The sequence below is a fragment of the Phoenix dactylifera genome, chromosome 2 (assembly GCF_051530095.1).
Source record: "Phoenix dactylifera cultivar Ajwa chromosome 2, Ajwa_hap1_PhDact_Kaust_v1.1, whole genome shotgun sequence".
Classification (NCBI taxonomy): domain Eukaryota; kingdom Viridiplantae; phylum Streptophyta; class Magnoliopsida; order Arecales; family Arecaceae; genus Phoenix; species Phoenix dactylifera.
The window spans coordinates 27,447,097-27,466,364 of NC_143191.1; the positions used below are offsets into that span (position 1 = coordinate 27,447,097).

The 19,268-nt window shown below is 41.9% G+C and overlaps 2 protein-coding genes across 3 annotated transcripts; one reads left to right on the forward strand and one right to left on the reverse strand.

Moving 5' to 3' along the window:
- Positions 1-6,795: 6,795 nt before the first annotated feature.
- Positions 6,796-9,183, forward strand: LOC103696643 (receptor protein kinase-like protein ZAR1). Its single transcript, XM_008778328.6, has 2 exons — positions 6,796-8,227; positions 8,342-9,183. The coding sequence occupies exons 1-2, from the start codon at positions 6,925-6,927 to the stop codon at positions 8,932-8,934; spliced, it is 1,896 nt and encodes a 631-aa protein (XP_008776550.2). The 5' UTR covers positions 6,796-6,924; the 3' UTR covers positions 8,935-9,183.
- Positions 9,184-13,211: 4,028 nt separating this feature from the next.
- AGL26 (tRNA (cytidine(34)-2'-O)-methyltransferase) lies at positions 13,212-18,293 on the reverse strand. Of its 2 annotated transcripts, none has more exons than XM_008778329.5 (7): positions 17,928-18,293; positions 16,674-16,783; positions 15,921-15,989; positions 15,047-15,105; positions 14,698-14,758; positions 14,560-14,613; positions 13,212-13,960 (listed from the first exon to the last, which is right to left on the reverse strand). In XM_008778329.5, exons 1-7 carry the CDS (start codon positions 18,112-18,114, stop codon positions 13,694-13,696), a joined length of 807 nt encoding a protein of 268 aa, XP_008776551.1. In that variant the 5' UTR covers positions 18,115-18,293; the 3' UTR covers positions 13,212-13,693. The 2 variants fall into 2 exon arrangements, with proteins under 2 accessions (XP_008776551.1, XP_038972092.1); XM_039116164.3 differs by having other exon boundaries at positions 16,674-16,837; positions 17,928-18,259.
- Between the last annotated feature and the right edge of the window lie 975 nt (positions 18,294-19,268).

The window sequence follows — 19,268 nt, forward strand, 5'->3', positions numbered from 1 at the left end:
ACCATCTATGGAGGTCCGTATTGATACAGAGCAGCTCCGGGAGCTGCGGCAGGAGATCGTCCGAGATCTGAGGGATGAGCTGCTTCGGGAGCTCCGAGGTGCGGTGCCTGCCCCCACTCCTGCACCCGTATCTTCTCAGTTGGTCCCTTCCTTGACAGCCGTGACTGACATGACGGCTCATGTACGGGAAGAGATCTACAATGTCCGGAGTTTGGTCCAGGCCCAGTTCCACAGCATGAGTGAGGTCACGAGCTCCACTCGACAGATGCGAGAGGAGATAGGTCGTGACATGCACACCACCACCGAGGGGGCCGAGCGCTTGGCGAATGTACTCATCGACAAGCTGGACGCACTTCAGACATCCGTGACTGGGCTTCAGGCGTCGGTGACAGAGCTCTCCACTACACATAGCAGAGCCACCACGTCTATTATCACGCAGCTCGGACATGTGACAGATGCAGTCACCCTCCTCATGGAGCAGAGCCGATTGAGAGGAGGAGCACCATCCTCGAGAGGAGGTGCCACATCCTCCAAAGGAGGAGATGCATCCTCGAGAGGGGGAGCTTCATCCTCGAGGAGGACATAGATGTGTTTGAGTTGTGTTTTGTCTTGCTTTGCTTTACTTATTGTATTCTCACATGTATTCACATTCATATCAATACAATGAGTAGACATTTTATCTTCAATTATGTGCTTTGCTTTATGATTGATTGTGTGTGATTACCTCCTTTTTGGTATGATGACAAAAAGGGGGAGAAATATGTATAAAATGTGTAAAAGGGGAGAAATATGAAAAAATATGTAAAAGAAATCAATGGAAATAAATAAAAAGATAAACTCTTAAAAACACACTCAAATTTGTTCTAAGTGGATTCGGTACCTCGAGGCTCATTATCTCTCTTTTGGGGCTCCTAATGGAGTAATCTCCAGAATCTATTCAAGGGATATTCGGAGATTAGCTGAATCCTACTGAAGAACAAATTGACAGATTTTTCCTCTAAAAAGATAAAATTCAGTTCAAAAACTTCAAAGCATTAAAAGGAAATTCAGAGAATCAAAACATAGTTGAATGCATATGTTGAGGGGGAGAATCTGAATTTTAATCAAGCTAAATCATTAATGATATATAAGCCAAACAATTGATTGCATAATATGAAGGCTTATATAATTCCAAATGAAAGGGGGAGCTTTAACTCCGAAATTTAATGTTTCACTCCTTTCAAACTTGGATAAATTAAATTATCAGACATTTGAATTCATTTATGGATTTTACTTCATTGTTTTATGAGCAATTCATTTTACATATACTCAAAGTTTTGTCATCATCAAAAAGGGGGAGATTGTGGAGTGATTGATTAAAACCCCATTTGATTTTGATGAGCTCAAAGCATTTGAGTATATCTTGTGATTACTAATGAATTCAATTGAGTGTTTCAGTAAAAATCCTGTCCAAGTGTCTCTAGATTTGGTTCATAGTATTTTGGATAAGGTAAGAAGTCTGCTGAACCAAAGTCTGAGACTCGAGTCGACTCCCGAGTATCACGAGTCGACTCCAAGCGTATCAAGTTCACTGGCACGAGCTCGAGTCGACTCCAGATCAGTACGAGTCGACTCCGACTGAGAACAGACAGAAGGACAGAAAGCTTCAACTCAGAAACTGTCAACGAGTCGACTCCCGAAGTGCGCGAGTCGACTCCAATGTTCAACGAGTCGACTCCAGGGTAGTAAGAGTCGACTCCAAGAGAAACACAAAGAAAAGTCAGAGAGCAGTTTTCGGGTCTGAGATTCGAGTCGACTCCAGTGGAACGCGAGTCGACTCCGATGGTTGGCAGGTCGACTCCAAAGAAGGTAAGAGTCGACTCTCAGAGGAACACAAGGAAAAAGTCAGAGAACGATTTTCGGACTCTGAGATTCGAGTCGACTCGTGTAAAGTCAGAGAACGATTTTCGGACTCTGAGATTCGAGTCGACTCCCGCAGTACACGAGTCGACTCCGAGACTGAGCGATCATCAACAGACAGAAGACCATGTTACTGCCTCTGAGATTCGAGTCGACTCACAGACAGGTCGAGTCGACTCCGAGACAAGCTTCACGTCAAAAGGCAGAAGACCAACTTTCGGAAACTGAGAGCCGAGTCGACTCCAAGGAAGTTCGAGTCGACTCCAAGACTGGATGAGCCAAAAGACAGAGAATCGGGAGTTCGGGCTCTGAGATTCGAGTCGACTCCCAGGACAGTCGAGTCGACTCGAGTGGACAAAATTCAAAATTGGATCCACGGACTTCAGTGGATGAGCCGACTCCAAAATTGCCAGGTCAGCTCCAGAAGTTGGCGAGTCGACTCCAGGTCAAGACGAGTCGACTCCCAGTCAAGACGGCAACTTTAATTCAAATTTGGAACAGTTGCCGAGTCGACTCCGGAAAAGCGTGAGTCGACTCCTGCTACAGCCGAGTCGACTCCTGATCGCGCGAGTCGACTCCAACCCACCAACGGTCATATTGTCAGGCTGCGCAGAGTGTGCAGAACGGCCAGAAAAAGCAGAGTAACGGCTAGTTTCCGTGGGGGTTGGCTTAAATAGCCACAGAGGACTGTAGCAAGGCAGAGAACAGATATTCCACTCCAAGCATTCAAGTTTTCAAGCTCTCCAAGTGCTCTTAAACGAAAAAGAGAAGATCTGCATTTACTGCTCCAACAACTTCTTCCCAACAATCAAAGCTTCCTCCTCCTGCATTCAAGTCGACCACTCTTTCAAGAGGAGACCGGAGTTCCAGAAGCCATACCTCTTCACCAGCTTAAAAGCGTTTGAGGGCTTCTAACTCCTTTACGATTATATTGTTTTAAATCTGCTTTTTGAGAAGCTATTTTCTGTTTTCTTCTATCTCTTGTATTTACTTGATTCAATCGGGGGATTGAATCAAGGGGTTTAAGGTTGGTTCGTGAGCCAAGTTAAAACCAACGTGTGTAAGGGTTTGATTGTGAGCCCGGAAAAACAATCGGGGTTGGTTCTAGTCGGTGAGCCTGGGAAAACCGACCGAGTTCATTGTGAGCTCATAAAACAACAAGTTTGGTTGTGAGCTTGCAAAACAACCGGCTGTAATCCAAGGGGGTTATAGTGAAATTCCCAAGTGAGACTTGGGGAGTGGACGTAGGAGCAAGGGTTAGCTCCGAACCACTATAAAACTTTGTGTTTGTAGTGCATTGTCTCTCATCTTCTTCCCCGCACATTACTCACAGCACTAGGCTTTAATTAAATAACTTGCTATAGTTTTTAATTAATCATCCACAAAGTTTTAATTAGCCAAATTATTTTAAAAACCCAATTCATCCCCCCCCCTCTTGGGTTGTCTATCTGGGCAACATCTCTGTGCAATGAATGAAAAAATAGATGACGAACGAGAACTACTAGAAGAAGAAATAGAGGTTTGTATTTGTGTTCTAGATCCACGAATTTTTTCATCATATATAGCATAAATATCATAAAAAAGTTGTTTTACCTCATCTTTAGCAGATTCAGAATCTTGATTCATATTTTCAGAGTATGCATCAAGTAAAATTAGCACGCCATTTAATTTAACTCTAGGATCAAATACAGCAGCTAAGTTATGCATAGGACATATCTTGTCCCAATACTCATTCCATTTAGATTCCATTAGGTCAATAATAGGCATTAAAACATCATCATATCTATGTTCTGCAAATTTTTGACTAATTATATATGCTTGTTGTAAAAATGAACATGAAGTTGGATAATAAATACCAGAAAGAACATTGGTAGCATTATAAAAACTAAGCAAAAAATCTTCCAAAATTTTTCCTTTATTCCAATCAGTTTCAGACAATGTAAAGCCTAATCCACGATCATTAATATATGCACTTAATAAGTTTTTATATGGGTATGCATCATGTATCATGCTATATGTGGAGTTCCAACGAGTAATTACATCAAGTTTAAATTTTTTAAAACGTTTACCATGATTTATGCATAATTCCTTAAATTCTTGAAGTCTTGATCTTGAAGCATGAATAAAAGAAACTGCATTTCTAATTTTTGAAATCACATCTTGAATCATGCCCATGCCAGCTTGAACAGAAAGATTTAAGATATGACATGCACATCTAATATGCAATAAATTTCCATCTAACATGGGATGCAATGAGTCTTTTAATAATGCAACAGCAGAATTATTATTAGATGCATTATCAAAAGTAATAGACATAATTTTATCATTAATATTATATGAACATGCAGTTTGATAAATGATATTTGAAATTTGTTGCCCAGAATGTGGAAAATCAAAAGCACGAAAAGCAAGAATACGTTTATTTAATTGCCAATCATTATCAATATAATGAGCAGTAATGGCAATAAAACAATTACTACCTACAGATGCTGACCAAATATCAGAAGTTAATGAAATTTTTATATTTAAAGTAGAAAGTGTTTCAATTAAATTTTGTTTCATTGCTAAAAAGTTAGTCATAGCTACTCTTCTAAATGTACGCCTACTAGTTCTTTTGTAAGCAGGTTGTAGGTTTAATTGAACATATTCTTCAAAATTAAAAGATTCACATAAACTAAAAGGTAATTCATCCTTAACTATCCATTTTACAAGTGCTTTTCTTTGATTTTCATGATTATATGCAAAATTACCTACAAGTAATCCCCCTTGTATATTAAGGGTACTTTGAGTTTGAGCATGAGAATCATGCATCCTATGACTCTCTTGATGTCTTTTTAAATGCCCTGTTCCCCCACTACTACTACAACTATAAAGTTTGGCACATTTTTTACATCTAGCTTTCCAGACTCCATCAACCATAACTCTATCAAATTCATTCCATACAGCACTAGTCCTCTTACGAGAAGAGGTTTGATCTTCACTCGGTTCACCAGTTCTAGAGGAACTAGGAACATGGGGTTGGGGATTAGTTTCTTCTCCCTCAGAAATAGGAGGAATGCCAAACTGACTTTCCTCAAAAGATGACATATCTATGATTAATTCAAAAAATAAAAACTAACCGCAAGGAGGAATTGAGTAGAGGGTCGGAGGGCAGAGGCAGAGCCGAGATTCCGAGCTTTCTCTTGTGCTCTCAACAGAAGCGACCTTCTCTTCTCAACAGGAACCTCCTCTTGTGTAGCACTTGAACAAACTAAAAATTAAATTGCTAGAAGAGCACTTTAGAAGAGAGAAATAATAGCAGTAGAGAAGGAGAGAATAGTTGGTTTGGTGTGGTGAGAATGAGAGAGGAATGGGCTATTTATAGAAGCCCAAATTTTTTTTTTCCCAAAATACCCCTCAATTCAGCCGTTATTGGACTGTTGGGAGGGGTAAAAGGGTCTTTTTCCCGAAAATAGCCGTTGGAAACGGCTATTTCCAGACGGGCCGTGCCTGGCACGGCCCGTCTGGAGCCGTTGCGGGCCGTGCCTGGCACGGCCCGTTTGCGCCCGTTACGGGCCGTGCCTGGCACGGCCCGTGGCGTGCCGTGCCCGGCCCGGCCCGCCAATAGACGGGCCTGGGGCCGGGCCGGGCTGGCGTTCCGTGCTGGACGGGCCGTGCCCGGCACGGCCCGCTTCATAAGCGGGCCGGGCCAGGCACGGCCCGTTTATTCCTTGGGCCCGGTGGGCCTGGGCCGGGCCGGCCCGGCACGGCCCGTTGCCCAACACTATCCAATATCCCTCTATAAAAAGAGAATCCCTCCATCTTAGAGAGGGCTAGATGCTGAAACTCTGGACATATACTCCCTCCCTATGACGGACTGCTATCCGCCATCTCACGTCGAAGCTTCTCCTTCTCACCCACTGATCGCCTTCGGGTCCAATTTCCAGCAACAATCATCGTATGGTATTATGGTTCCACTTGATGATAGAACCAGTGATCCAATAATATCGTAGATCAATTTCCATTGCACAGCTGGAAGCCCAGAGCAGGGCTCCACACAGAAGCATGCAGAACAGTATGCTGGTCAAAAAATTTGGCCATGTTAGCTTCCCGGGAAACAGCTCTTTACTATTTTTTTTTGGAAAAAACAAAGAAATAAACAGCCTGAGCACAATAACTCACAAAATGCGAGGACAAAATGAGCTTTAAATTCCAGGACAAGTGTACATTAAGATACCCTTTTACTTCGTCATCATTATTGCATGATCCTTCTTCATAATTAAAAAAACGACAAGGTAAATGTGAAAGGGATCAAATAATAGTCTACCCCGAGGCTCGAGCTGAAATTTTACTCTTCCGATTAAACGGTAAAAAAAAATTAAGCGAGCTAAGAGGAGGGTGCATTGATCTAATATAGGAGCAAACTATAAGCTCGCCTTCAAGATAGAAATAATAAAAACAGAAAAAGACAACGAACAAAAAGTGCGGGATTACCAATCTCTTAAATTGTATCAATGACGTGGATGTTCTATCACCGTTCCACAGATCAAAGAAACATCAAGATTCGTGCATCCGTGCCCCGAGCTGCTTGGCTAGCGTTGCTCTTGAGACTAGATAGTCTGGGAGGTATATTTTTAAAAAACCTGACGGTCATTTTATTTTATTTCGCGGGCCCTCACAGTGTAAACAAGGAGACAAAAGCCGTAAAAAAAGCTTCCATCCCAACAGCACGCGCTCGCCTCCCGATGCCCACCGCCAAAAACCAAGTCCATTTGAAACCCGTCCCTCCACAGTTACCAAAATACCCTCCATCCCATCGTCCTTGATCCATTTCTGTCCGTCTGATACAACCTAAAATCCCAGTTCACCGTATCTATCGACGTCCATTTTCGTCATTTCGAACAATAAAATCCCAGTCCACCACCTTCGCAAAAAGCCCGCCGCCCCTCTCCTCCCTCGCCGGCTCTCTGCCTCTGTCTCTCGCTGCAACGCCTCTTTGCAGTAATGGCAGCGTTGTAAATGAGAAGAAGGTGGAAGTGAAGCGAAATGGTCGGGTTCTCCGCCTGTATCGTTGTCTTTCTCTTCTTCGCCTCGCCGGTAGCGTCTCTGACCACCGACGGACTCGCTCTACTCGCCCTCAAGTCGGCCATCTCCTCCGACCCGAGCGGCGCCCTCGAAACCTGGCTCGACTCCGACCGGGACCCTTGCGGCTGGTTCGGCGTCACCTGCCGCGGCGGTCGCATCACCGCCCTCGCCCTCTCCAACCGCTCCCTCGAGGGATACCTCCCCTCCGAGCTCTCCCTCCTCTCCGCCCTCCAGATACTCTCCCTCTCCCGCAACCGCCTCTCCGGGCCCATCCCCGCCGCCATCGCCGCCCTCCGGAGCCTCACCGCCGTTGACCTCTCCCACAACAAACTCTCCGGCCCCATCCCTGCCGGTATCCGCGCCTTGGACTCCCTCTCCCATCTCGATCTCTCCTCCAACCTCCTCAACGGCTCCCTCCCTCCGGCCATCGCCGCCCTCCCGCGGCTCTCCGGCGTGCTCAATCTGTCCTCTAATTCCTTTTCCGGCCGGATCCCCCCGGAGTACGGCACCGTTCCGGTAGCCGTGAGTCTCGACCTCCGGTGGAACAACCTCTACGGGGAGATACCCCAGGTTGGGTCCCTCGTTAATCAGGGCCCCACCGCCTTCGCCGGAAACCCCGGCCTGTGCGGTTTCCCGCTCAAGAACCTGTGCCCTGGCGGCCCCAACAGGCAAGATCGCGAGAGCCCCCAGCCGAACCCCAATTTCAATTCTAGCTACCCCACCCCCCGCCCGACCGACGCGCATAAGCGGCGGCGGTCGGCGGTGACTGTTCCCATCCTCGCCGGCATCGTGCTGGCTGCTGTCTTCTCGATCATGGTGCTCCAGTGGCAGTTCCGCCGGATGCGCTCCGCGGGAGAGGGCAAGGCGCCGAAGAAGGGCAAGGGTGGGTCGGGGGCGGAGGAGCGGCGGGAGGGGCAGAGCGGGGAGCTATACGTGGCGGTGGACGAGGGGTTCGGGCTTGAGCTGGAGGAGCTCCTCCGAGCCTCCGCCTACGTTGTGGGGAAGAGCTGGAGCGGGATCGTGTACAAGGTGGTGGTGGGCCGGGGTTCCGTGGTGGCGGTGCGCCGCCTCAGCGAGGCCGACGACGGCGAGGGCGAGGGTGACGAGTGGCGGCGGCGGAGGGCGTTCGAGTCGGAGGCGGCGGTCATCGGCCGGGCCAGGCACCCCAACGTGGCGGGCCTCCGTGCCTACTACTACGCCCCGGACGAGAAGCTCCTCATCTACGACTACATCCCCAACGGCACTCTCCAGGCCGCCCTCCACGGTAACCTTACCGCCTCATTTTATCTTTAAAAAAGAAAATATAAAAGGAATCGCCGAATCCCTCGTTCCATTCATTCCTAGCCGTCTGATCGAGTTTTTATTATGAAATCGGCAGGTGGACCGCTGAATCCGACAGCGCCGGCGCTGCCGTGGGCAGCGAGGCTCGCGATAGTGCAGGGGGTGGCCCGGGGGTTAGCTTACCTCCACGAGTGCAGTCCCCGGAAGTACGTCCATGGGAACATCAGGTCCTCCAAGATCCTCCTCGACGACGAGCTCCGGCCCTATATCTCCGGCTTCGGCATCGCCCGCCTCATCTCGGGGCACTTGGGGTCAAAGAAGCCCGTGGCCGCGGCTGGGTGGGGAGCGTACCTGGCGCCCGAGGCGCGGGCCGCGGGGGCAGCGGTGACCCAGAAGGGCGACGTATACGCGTTTGGGGTGGTGGCGATGGAGGTGGTGACGGGACGGCCGGCCGCGGGCGGCGGCTGTGGCGGAGAGGGGGAGTTGGAGGGGTGGGTGAGGCTGGCGTTCAGGGAGGAGCGGCCACTGTCGGATGTAGTGGATCCGGCGCTGCTCCACGAGGTGTGCGCCAAGAAGCAGGTGCTGGCGGTGTTCCACGTGGCGCTCGGGTGCACCGAGGCCGACCCGGAGCTAAGGCCCAAGATGAGGGCGGTGGCCGAGAGCCTCGACCGGGTCGGCTCGGCTCGCTGACTGGCCGGTGGGTCCGTCGTAGTTGATGGTGGTGGTTCAGAAGAGGGTGGGTTTTGATTGATTTTGTGCTGTAGGACTGTAAATGTAGCTATTTGCAAGGATTTTGTAGCTCTAAAGGTAGGGTAGTTCCGGCAATCTATGATTAAAGGGCTGCTGTGGAGGTAGGTAGTGGAGCAGGTAATGATGCATTCTTCTCTTGTTCTTCTAACATTGTTGCTGCTATGAGAAAATTTTGTGCTTACGTTTTAACCCGTGCAGTCCCTTTGTTTTATATTTGCTGCATCATAGTGATAATCTAGACTAGATCTTCATTTTCTTTTCTTTTGGATCAATGTCTCATGTTTATAAGATGGGTCAACGGACCAAGTTTATAGACATTAAACTAGACTTTTGAGGAATTGTAGCATGCATGTTGCAAAGTATTTATCTCTCTCTCTCTCTCTCTCTCTCTCTCTCTCTCTCTCTATATATATATATATATATATATATATATATATATATATATATATATATGGGTGCGTGCTTGAAATATTTAAATTTTAAATAAATTTAATGTCGTTAAAAATAAATAATTTAAATTTTAAATGACTGAAATATTCATAGATGTACAAAAAAAAAAAAATTTATAAGGATGTATATGTAAATAGTAATTTTGTAAGAATATTTATATAATTATGCATATTTAGGAGGGTTTATATTTTAAAAAATTCAATAAAATGAATAAAATTTATTAAAAATAATTTAGTTGTTTTTAATAAAAAAGTGGTAAAAAATTAATATTATCATGTTATATGATCTCATGTTAATATCAATTTTTATAAAATAAATTATATTGCTTTTATGAAATTGTCGTTCCAAAAATGGATAATTTAGTATTTATAAATTACTAAAAAATATTTTACTAATTTAAGCATCTATAATTAATTTAAATTTGATATGCTTTAATTTTTTAAAAATAATAAAAAATATGTAGATGTCATAGATTTAATAATTATAGTTATATCAAAATCAAATGGAGAATAGCAATATCAAGACGATTATCTAATACTCCAACTTGATCGAGTTATGGTCTTAAAAATAAAAATTTATAATGGGACTTAATCTTTTTTTTGATTTGTCAATCCAACTAAATCATAAAAGATTTAGTAAGTACCAGCCTAGTTTTGATTCTTTTTAATAGATTTTTTATATAAATATTTTCATAAAGTTACCATTTGCATGTATATCTTTATATATATATATATATATATATATATATATATATATATATATATATATATATATATATATATTTATTTATTTATTTATTTGCATATCTATCCATAAGAAGATTTTAGTTATTTTAGTTTTAAGCTGTTTATATTTTAGCAACATTGGATAGTACGAATATAATATATATATATACACACACACACACAAATAGTAATTTTATAAAAATATTTATATAATTTTATATATTAAAAAAGTATATATGCAAAGAAAAACTCAATTTTGAATCGTCGACGGTGAGACTTCTTTTTTTTTTTCTTTTCTTTTAGGCCAGGCGATTCATACCTGATGAGTATGGATACAGGGGCGGTCCAATACATTTGGAGGTCTAAGGCGAACTTATTAAGAAAGGTCTTTTTTTATAAAAAAATTTAATAAATATAAAATATTTTAAAAATTTATTTAAAAATAATTTGTCTAGCTTTTTGAGATGTAAAATTACTAATCAAATTTCTGTACTAATAAAAATAACAACTGTTTCTAAATCCTTTTATCACTATTTTAATAGAAATTGTATCGAGCAATCTCCTCCTTGCATAGGCGAATCATATTTATTACTATCTGTAAATTTCTATAGTTCATAAGGCCACGAAGAGAAAAGAAACTTAGCTTATGTTTATGGAAATATCTCTACTTTTATGTACTTATCAAATTTAAGTGTCACCAGTTGGTAATCTTCAATTTAGCATATTCTTTGAGCTCTTCAAGATGTGATTAAACATGAAATCCGTTTCCATCTGAGGTGAAAAGAGTATTTGCTCTTTTAGAAACATGTTATAGGCTCTGGCAGCAAATTTTAATCACTAAAGAGATTGAAATATAGACAAATCGAACTAGGAAAAAATCAAGAATATGAAAATATGAGCCTTTAATTAGTTGAGAATGCATCCAACGCCCTCCTCTCCCTCTCTCCCCCACCTAATCTACACACACAAAAGGAAAAACAAAAAATGCATACAATGATGTAAGAGTAAGAACAAAATGGTTAAAAATGTAAAAAGATAACCATAGCCACTAGAAGGCAAACACATAGCAGCATTTTTAAAAGGTAAACAAGGTTTTCAAATAAATAGCATGATCGAATAAAAAAAAATCCGAGGTTTCCAGGGCCCAGCCCTTTGCCCAGACCTCATTCTCTTTGGTTGGCTCCATATTCTGAAAGTTATTCGCCATTTGCCAATGGGAACTGAAGTCTAAGATTAAAAAAAAAAAAAAATCGAAGTCGGAAGCTCATCTGGAGAGGGCGGAAGGCCGAGAAGGAGAACTAGAGAAAAGTCGCCGGCACGCCAGCAACGTTGCCTCCCTGATCCCTCGTTGATCTCTTTGGCTGAGTGCAGAGTGCCAGCTCGATAGGGAGGACAAGGGTTCGCCGTCCTCGGAAGACGGAACTCGGCCGAATGGGTGAAGGACGCCGACAGAACTCGAAAGAACTAAGGCGGGATCAGAACTCTTCTTCTTCAGTACCGAGGACGGAGGAACTCAGGAACCGCCGAACAGGAAGAAAGAACTCAAGAAAACAAGAACCGAAGAAGAAGAGTTGAAGAAGACGGGTGACTACGACAGTTTACTGCCATTACTGGTTATCTAGGTTGCTGGTTTACGATGGATGGTCGGATGGAAAAGACGGGCTACGCTGGAGGCTGGAGCTTGGAGAAGCCGGGCTGTGAACGGATCACGGGGCACGGGCGGACGGCTAGGACGCTGCCATGGCCATGCTGGAGCCTGTTAGCCTGGGAGCTTGGATGCCTATGAGCCTACTGGCTACCGCCTACGCTGGAGCAGCTTTTCTGGAGTCCTTCCTTTGGGCCGAGGCCTTAGGCGACTGCCTATGCTCAATAAAATCAGAAAATTGAATATCTCGGAGCACCCAAGGCAGCTCTTCATCTTCAATCCATAAGGTACTACCAGTATGTCTGGTCACGTAGGAGGCTACCTAATCCGCAGATGGTGAGACCTGTTCGGGTACTGAAAATTTACAGGTTGGTTGTATGTTTGTGGGTACTGGAGGCTGTTACTGACAGAATGAACTCGACAAAGAATCCGTCCAGTATAGCAACTTGTCCTGCGGTCAAATTAGTGCGAGTCTGCAGCGTTGAAGTGGCTGCAATCGAATTACAAGCCGCCTACAAGCCCCATCCGCGGTGTTCCACAACAGCAGGTTTTGGGAATTACGGGAAGCATGATATAATTAATTTTAGTATTATGGGTTACATTAATAAAATTATGCGACATTCTTCTACTATATGTCATGACCCGACTCGCTAACACAAGCTGGGAACATGGCAGTCAGCTGCACAGCCTATAAATTTTGGTCTATAAGACATGCAAGGTCTGTCTGAATTTTTCAATTTACAAATAGATATACATTAAAACAGAGTGGTAGAGGATGATATCTAAAAGGATTTCAACATTATTGATTTCATAGTTCAAATTAAGTTCAATTGGAAAAGTTATTGCCACCAAATTATACAATATTTTTTGCTACAAACTTGCTCAAATGAGGGAGAACCAGCTAAATTCTAATTCTTAGATGCTTATCCTATGATGTCGTCTGAGTTACTCCTCGGTATTTGGTAAAATAATGACAAAAAAATAAGTGTACTGGCAGCCCAATTGATTACCTCTACATCTCATCCATACATGCATGCATATGTGCGCATGCGTGCTAGACAAGGTAAAGCACATACAAGTGGAGACCCTTAAGCAATGATGAAGTGCATAATGCCTAGGTTCCTTGTCCAACAGGATTCTTAGTTACACTGAATATAATTGTTGATTTTATGGAAGATTTCAAGATGAATCCAGGGTGCTTTCAGTGGATATCTCAACTTGGATAAACTTGGCTCTTGTTGTTCCAATGTCTTGAATTATGCTATGTAACCAGTTTCTTCTACTCTTGGAAGAGAACTAAACATCTGGCTCTAGTCCACCCAGGTCTCTCTCTCCCTCCCCCAGTTACATAAATTTTCCCATTAACTTATATAATAAAAGAATAGCCAACCAGGAACTTATAAACTGAGTCATTCTCATAAACAATTAACCACTGCGCCAAGATTACAATTCCGATATCACACGGCCAACGCAAGAAGGTTCACAATCCTAAGGTAAACTCCTCAAGAATTGATCTACAAGACAGCTGTTTTTTCATTCTCAGGCCATTTCTTCTGACTCCCATTTCATCATCTATTTATGGTGGGAGTCATGATTAAAGACATAAATGTTACAATATTAATCTTTCTCAACTGTACCCAGGAACACATAAGAGAAGCACACTGTGATGTCGTTGCCCCGAGCAACTTGCTGGTTATCACTACAACATATTCAGAAGCCTCATCTGCACTCTGAAGCCAGCCAGCAACCGTTTCCCAGGGAACTAGCTTTAGTATTCAAGCATTCACCAATTAACATGGATCTTAGCCATGCTGTCTATTCGTTACTGGCATGCAATTTGGACATCCATCATGCTAGGAAAGGTCATGAAATTCATTAGTTACCCAAAAATGTCTTCTTTCATAAATAATGCTTGGCTCTCAGGTGGGCACTGAAGCTGTTCATAGTTCAGCTGCCTGGATGCTTCATACAAAGCAATGCCCACACTGACAGAGAGGTTCAGGCAGCGAACGTAAGTTTCAACCATTGGAATTCGGATGGTTCCACCACCAAGACCTTCTGTGCTGCAGTCAAGCAACACTTCTGGTGGCAGCCCACAAGTCTCAGAACCAAATACTAGCCAGTCACCTTGTCGGTACGAGAAATCCTGAAAAAGATAAGAACATAGATGTATTAATATGAGAAAACTGGAAAGAATGTGCCTCCAGATCAAGTGACATGACCTACTTCTATAGGCAAAGCCAGTATGGTATGAGGACAGGCACATTAGACACAACAAATTCTTAATGGGCGTAAAAGGCTAAAAGGTAGAAAGTCCACGCTCCATACGTTGCTGCACTATCCTAACGAGAAAAACAATGCCCTCAAGCTATGGAGGAAATGAGTCGAAAAAAGAAAAGGAGCAGAGAGGGGGGGAAAACAGGAGCATCAACAAGCAGAGGAGCCAGAAAACTCTCAAAGACTTCTGAATATCTATAATGGCAGGGGAAATCTTGCATAATCTACCTGTCTGGAGATTTTTTTTTTTTTAAAAAAAAAATTGCTGCATTTTGGATGCCTGAAATGATAAACCTGAGTGCAGATTACCAACAAGCTCTCAAAAGACATGCATGCATATCTTATACAGAGCGAAGGACCTTTTTTTGAGACAATATGGAAGGACGTTCAAGTGTTAACAGGTCATCAGAACAGAGTCTACAGGGCAGGATGACAATAATAGCAGTCCAACAAATTATGCCTACTCACTGAGTGGATGCTTGCGCCTCTCTTGGTAAATGCCAAGAGTCGTTTTTCTCCATCCTGAAATAGAGCAACTAAATGAATAAACATCAAAGTAGAGAATAAGAGGAGCCTCATAAAATTTCTAGCCAGAAAATTATATACCTGTTGTCTGAAATAGTCTCGAAATTCAGCCCACGAGCCATGAATCTTCACAACCACATACCTATATTAAGATGGTTAAGTTGGACACAGCAGTGCAATTACTAACATTTTGACAAAAATAGATTACTCAATCAGATAGGACCTTATTAAGGAGTTTATAGGCATTAGCTCTGCTAGGGAGCCAAGAAAAGTCCCAGAATATTTGTATGGTGCATTAGAGATTTGCATATGAGCTGCTAAAACTGAGTGAATTGTTTTCTAAGTTCAAACTGGATCGGCATGGTAACTGACAAGCATATAAGCAATACAGTAAGAAACCCTCGTGTGATCATCTGTAACCATAGGATACGGCCAATAATCCAATCCAGCACGCTTGAGTTTGGAATCTTCTATCTTATATCCTAAGGGCTGAAAGAAAAGAAAATGATTAGCATCAGACCAACAAACCCCAAATATTGCAACAACATAACAACAATATAAAGAAAACATCTTAGTAAATTGGGATAAGCTCAGTTGATCTTTAAATTAATTGATCCTTCCCTTCCTTTTTTGACTCTTCAAATATTCTTTAATATTTTTTCCTCACCAAGATCGTTTATAGTTTATGTTAAATATATCAAAAAATACCAGAGTATATAGCCTCACTTTCCCTTCAATCTGGGCCACCCTACACCCTCATGTACTCATTTCCAAAGTTTTCAGTCATGGTATCGGACCCCATACTAGTAACTTATTGGTACAAGCCAGGTTGTTATGGTAAACCCCTATACTAATACATAGTACACTGCTGGAGGCGAGACAACAGCTATACCATATATCAGTAGGTACCGTATCAACTATCAAGTGCTCAGAAGGTACCAATACCTTATTGGGGTGGTATGATACATCCAATACTGGAAGGCACAAGGTACAGAAAACCTTGTTCATTTCTAACTCATCCTTTCTTGCCTTTACTATTCTGACCTAACTCCAAGTATATTTGGATTCATGAACTATTTTTTACACCTATGTTGGTTCAATGTTTGTTTTATAGGATATCTTTTATAAGTCTTGATAACAAGCTAGAATCTGGATACATCACGACATTCACCCAAAGAGTACTAGAAAACTAAAAAGAAAATAAAAACTTAAAAATAGCATTATAACTATAAGACAAAATTCCACAACTCCGATGACCAAAAGTACGCATTGCACACATGATCAGAATTCAGTACTAGTCTTACCTCGACAAGATGTAGGCCAACGGCTGATGCTGCACATGTTCTGGCAATGGATCCAGTGTTTCCAGGAATCTGCCAAGGTGCCAAAAACAATTCATTTCAATGTCAGCCACCAAAGACTCATGTCAAGTGCAGCCCATCAGCAAGTAAGCTGCAACCTGAATGGGGAATGGGGCAATTCATAAACTTGATATCATCAAATCATGTTATAGTTTATCTTTATTGTTGAATTATATGAATAGACATATCACAGAAGTAGGTGGTAGCTGTGTTGTGTACTCCAATTTCTTGATGTCAAGTTCCTAAGCGATTTTAAGTTCTGATCAAGGAATTCAATGTTGTCATTTCAGGGTACATACAAACAGATATACCTCTTTAACTTATGCTTAAATGAATGTGCCTCAACTGCTAAATCACATCCCTGCCCCATCTATATTGTAATGGTCAAGGAGTGGAACTCAAAACGCAAATCACATACATAAATGGAGGTGAAAATATCTATAATGTCTTCAAAAAGGAACTTTGTACAACAGAGGGTAATGTGATTTCATGACTATAGACATTTATGATTATAACAATGAAAATAGGAAGGACACTAGCTGTACCTTGAAACTAATATAAGCAAAGATATGCTAAGTTCAATGCAGTAGACCAAAGCTCTTTTGAATTCCATTTGTTTAGAGATACATGTTCAGAGAACAAATATGTAGATGACTTACATGAAAGAACAAGACAACAGAATTCAACATAACCTACCTGAGGAGAAACAAGCACCACTTGAAGAAGTTTGGCACGTGAAACCTCATTGACACCTTTAGCAGAACCATTGCAACATGTATTTGCATCAGCTCTTTCAACTGCCTGAACTGTAATTGGGAAAATATAATTTCTTTCATCAAGCAGTGGTTGAGGTTGGATAGCTGGTAATGGGTTAAAGAACTTAGTTCTTGCAGGAAAGTGTTCAATGAATTTTTCATAGAGTAGATTTGGTTAGCAAAAGATGCAAAAGATCATCGCCATCATAGACTCCCAATAATTACTTAAACTATATTTTTTTGATGAAAGCCATAATTACTTAGACTGTAGTTCCCATTTCAATACCATACAAATGTGTCCCATTTCCTTTCTAATCAGTAGTCATATTTCCATTCAAATGCCTCTCATAAACTATGAGTCAGATTTGGGAATATACTATACCACAATGAGATCCAAATCCAAAATATATCTTCAAGACTAAAAATGTCGGTAATATACTATAATCTCAAAGGTCACTTTAATGCACTATCCCTGCACCAAAAGCACCAAAGGCACTTAATTGTTTTCTGAGATAACATACTAAAGAAACTTAAACCACTACAAAATACAAACCTAATGATTCTAGGTCTCCCTCAATGCATCACAAATATAATCAACAAATGACTAAAAATGGTCATTGCAGACCATTGCAAAGTTGAACTGAAAACTGACAAGCAATCAAAATAAAATAACTAAACAACCACAGAAGAAACCACTGCGGCGCCTGCTTTCAAAGGTAAGATTGTTCATTCCCACAAAATGCCATTGCATTTTAATCAGTTGCATTTTCACCTTCAAACGAGCCCACTACTCCAAAAAAAAAAAAAAAACCTATATGGAGTTCAAAAGCAAATATTTTGCAAGAAAAGCAACACATAATATGTCATTCGTCGTAATTTATGTTTTCACTGATGCCCAATATCTTATTTTGTTTGCATAAGTAGCTATCAACAATCACATTAATCCAAATAACCGTTAAACAAAATCCTCAATGTCTGCAATGTACTTCACATTACGGACAATCTTTTCCCTGATTCGATTAAACAATCGAGTTTTAAAGTTTGTTAAAGTTAAATTAAGTAAACTTAAATCACGATGACAATAAATAGTTTCAAACAACCACCAACATCTTTTGCTACTTTAATGTTGAGTAAATCTAGATCACAAGAATAAGATATTCAAACTCGAATAGAAGATAGAAAGATGGAAGCTTACAAGAGCAGGAGAGAGGCTTGGGCGACGCAGCGGAGTGGAGGAAGATCGAGGGTTTTTGGGGTCTTGCGGGACGCGAGGGCTTGTTCTCGCTTAGGTCTGCGAGGAGAGCGGGACGGATAGGGGAGCGGGGACGGAGATATACCGGCGAGCACCGCAGGTTTAGTGTTCGGAGGCCGGTCGGTTCCATGACCTCAGCCGCTCGTGCTCGGGTTATCTCTTTTCTCGCCGGCTGCGCACCGAGACGGCTGGGTACACGAGCGGCCCGTTTTATTTTATTTTTTATTTTTTTAATTTTTACTTATTTTTATCAAAAATGAAAAATAACAAAGCTGTGGATGAGAGATCCAAAGAATCTCTCCGAAATGCTGGACGGTATAAGCGGTGACCCAGTTAGCAACTTTATTTACCTTCTAATGACTGATATATATATATATATGGCTTGGAAGGCGCTATGATTTTTTGCTATTTTGTGGATGTCGCATAGTAGAGGGTGCACCATGCGAATGGACCATTGCTCAGCGCCTAAGTAGAGAGAGCCGACGTTTCTTTCGCCTTGGACGGCTGGGCCATGTTCTTAGCCAAGCCTTGGAGGCTTGACCAGGTCGAAAATTATGTATGGATATCAATTGGCCGACTATGTTATGTTATTTCAGATTGGATAATGGTGATTACATACTCAGAATTTATTCGGCATATTTCATATACTTTTCAACAATTTCGTCTCCTTGACATCTTCAATTGCAAATGGTTCTTCTCTCTCTCATCAATCAAATGGTAGCAGCGCAGTGCAAGATATGGAACAACCCATAAATCAGGCCCAATGGGCCATTGGACCTACAACCCATGAGGTCCTTGCTTATGCCGTTGAATCATGTGTCTTCTTTTTTTCTGAAAAATAAAAAAGAAAAGAAAATCATGTGTCTTTCTTTGATTCTTTGAGAAATCTAGCATATTAAAACTACAAACACTTCAAGCTTACAATTGCCTTTTAAAAAGAAGCTAAATACCAGCCGTCAAGCTAAGTGCCAATCAATTATCAGTCTACCATAAAATCTTGTGTGAAGATTTATGGGAGGGCCGATGTTTTAAATCTAAGGGCATTCTAGCCATCTTATTGTGATAAAATGGGATCAGGATGGTATGGGATTTCAAAACCCACAAAGAAGAAGAAGAAATAAAAAAGAAGGGGAGAAGAAGAAAAGTAAAAAAGGAGTGAAGGAAAGAAGACAAGAAAAAGAAAAGATAGAGACAATGAGAAAAAAAAAAAAAGAGCAAAGGAAAGAAAGAAGAAATATAAAAGAAAAAAGAGGAGAGGAAAAGAAGAGGAAGAAAGGAAAAAAA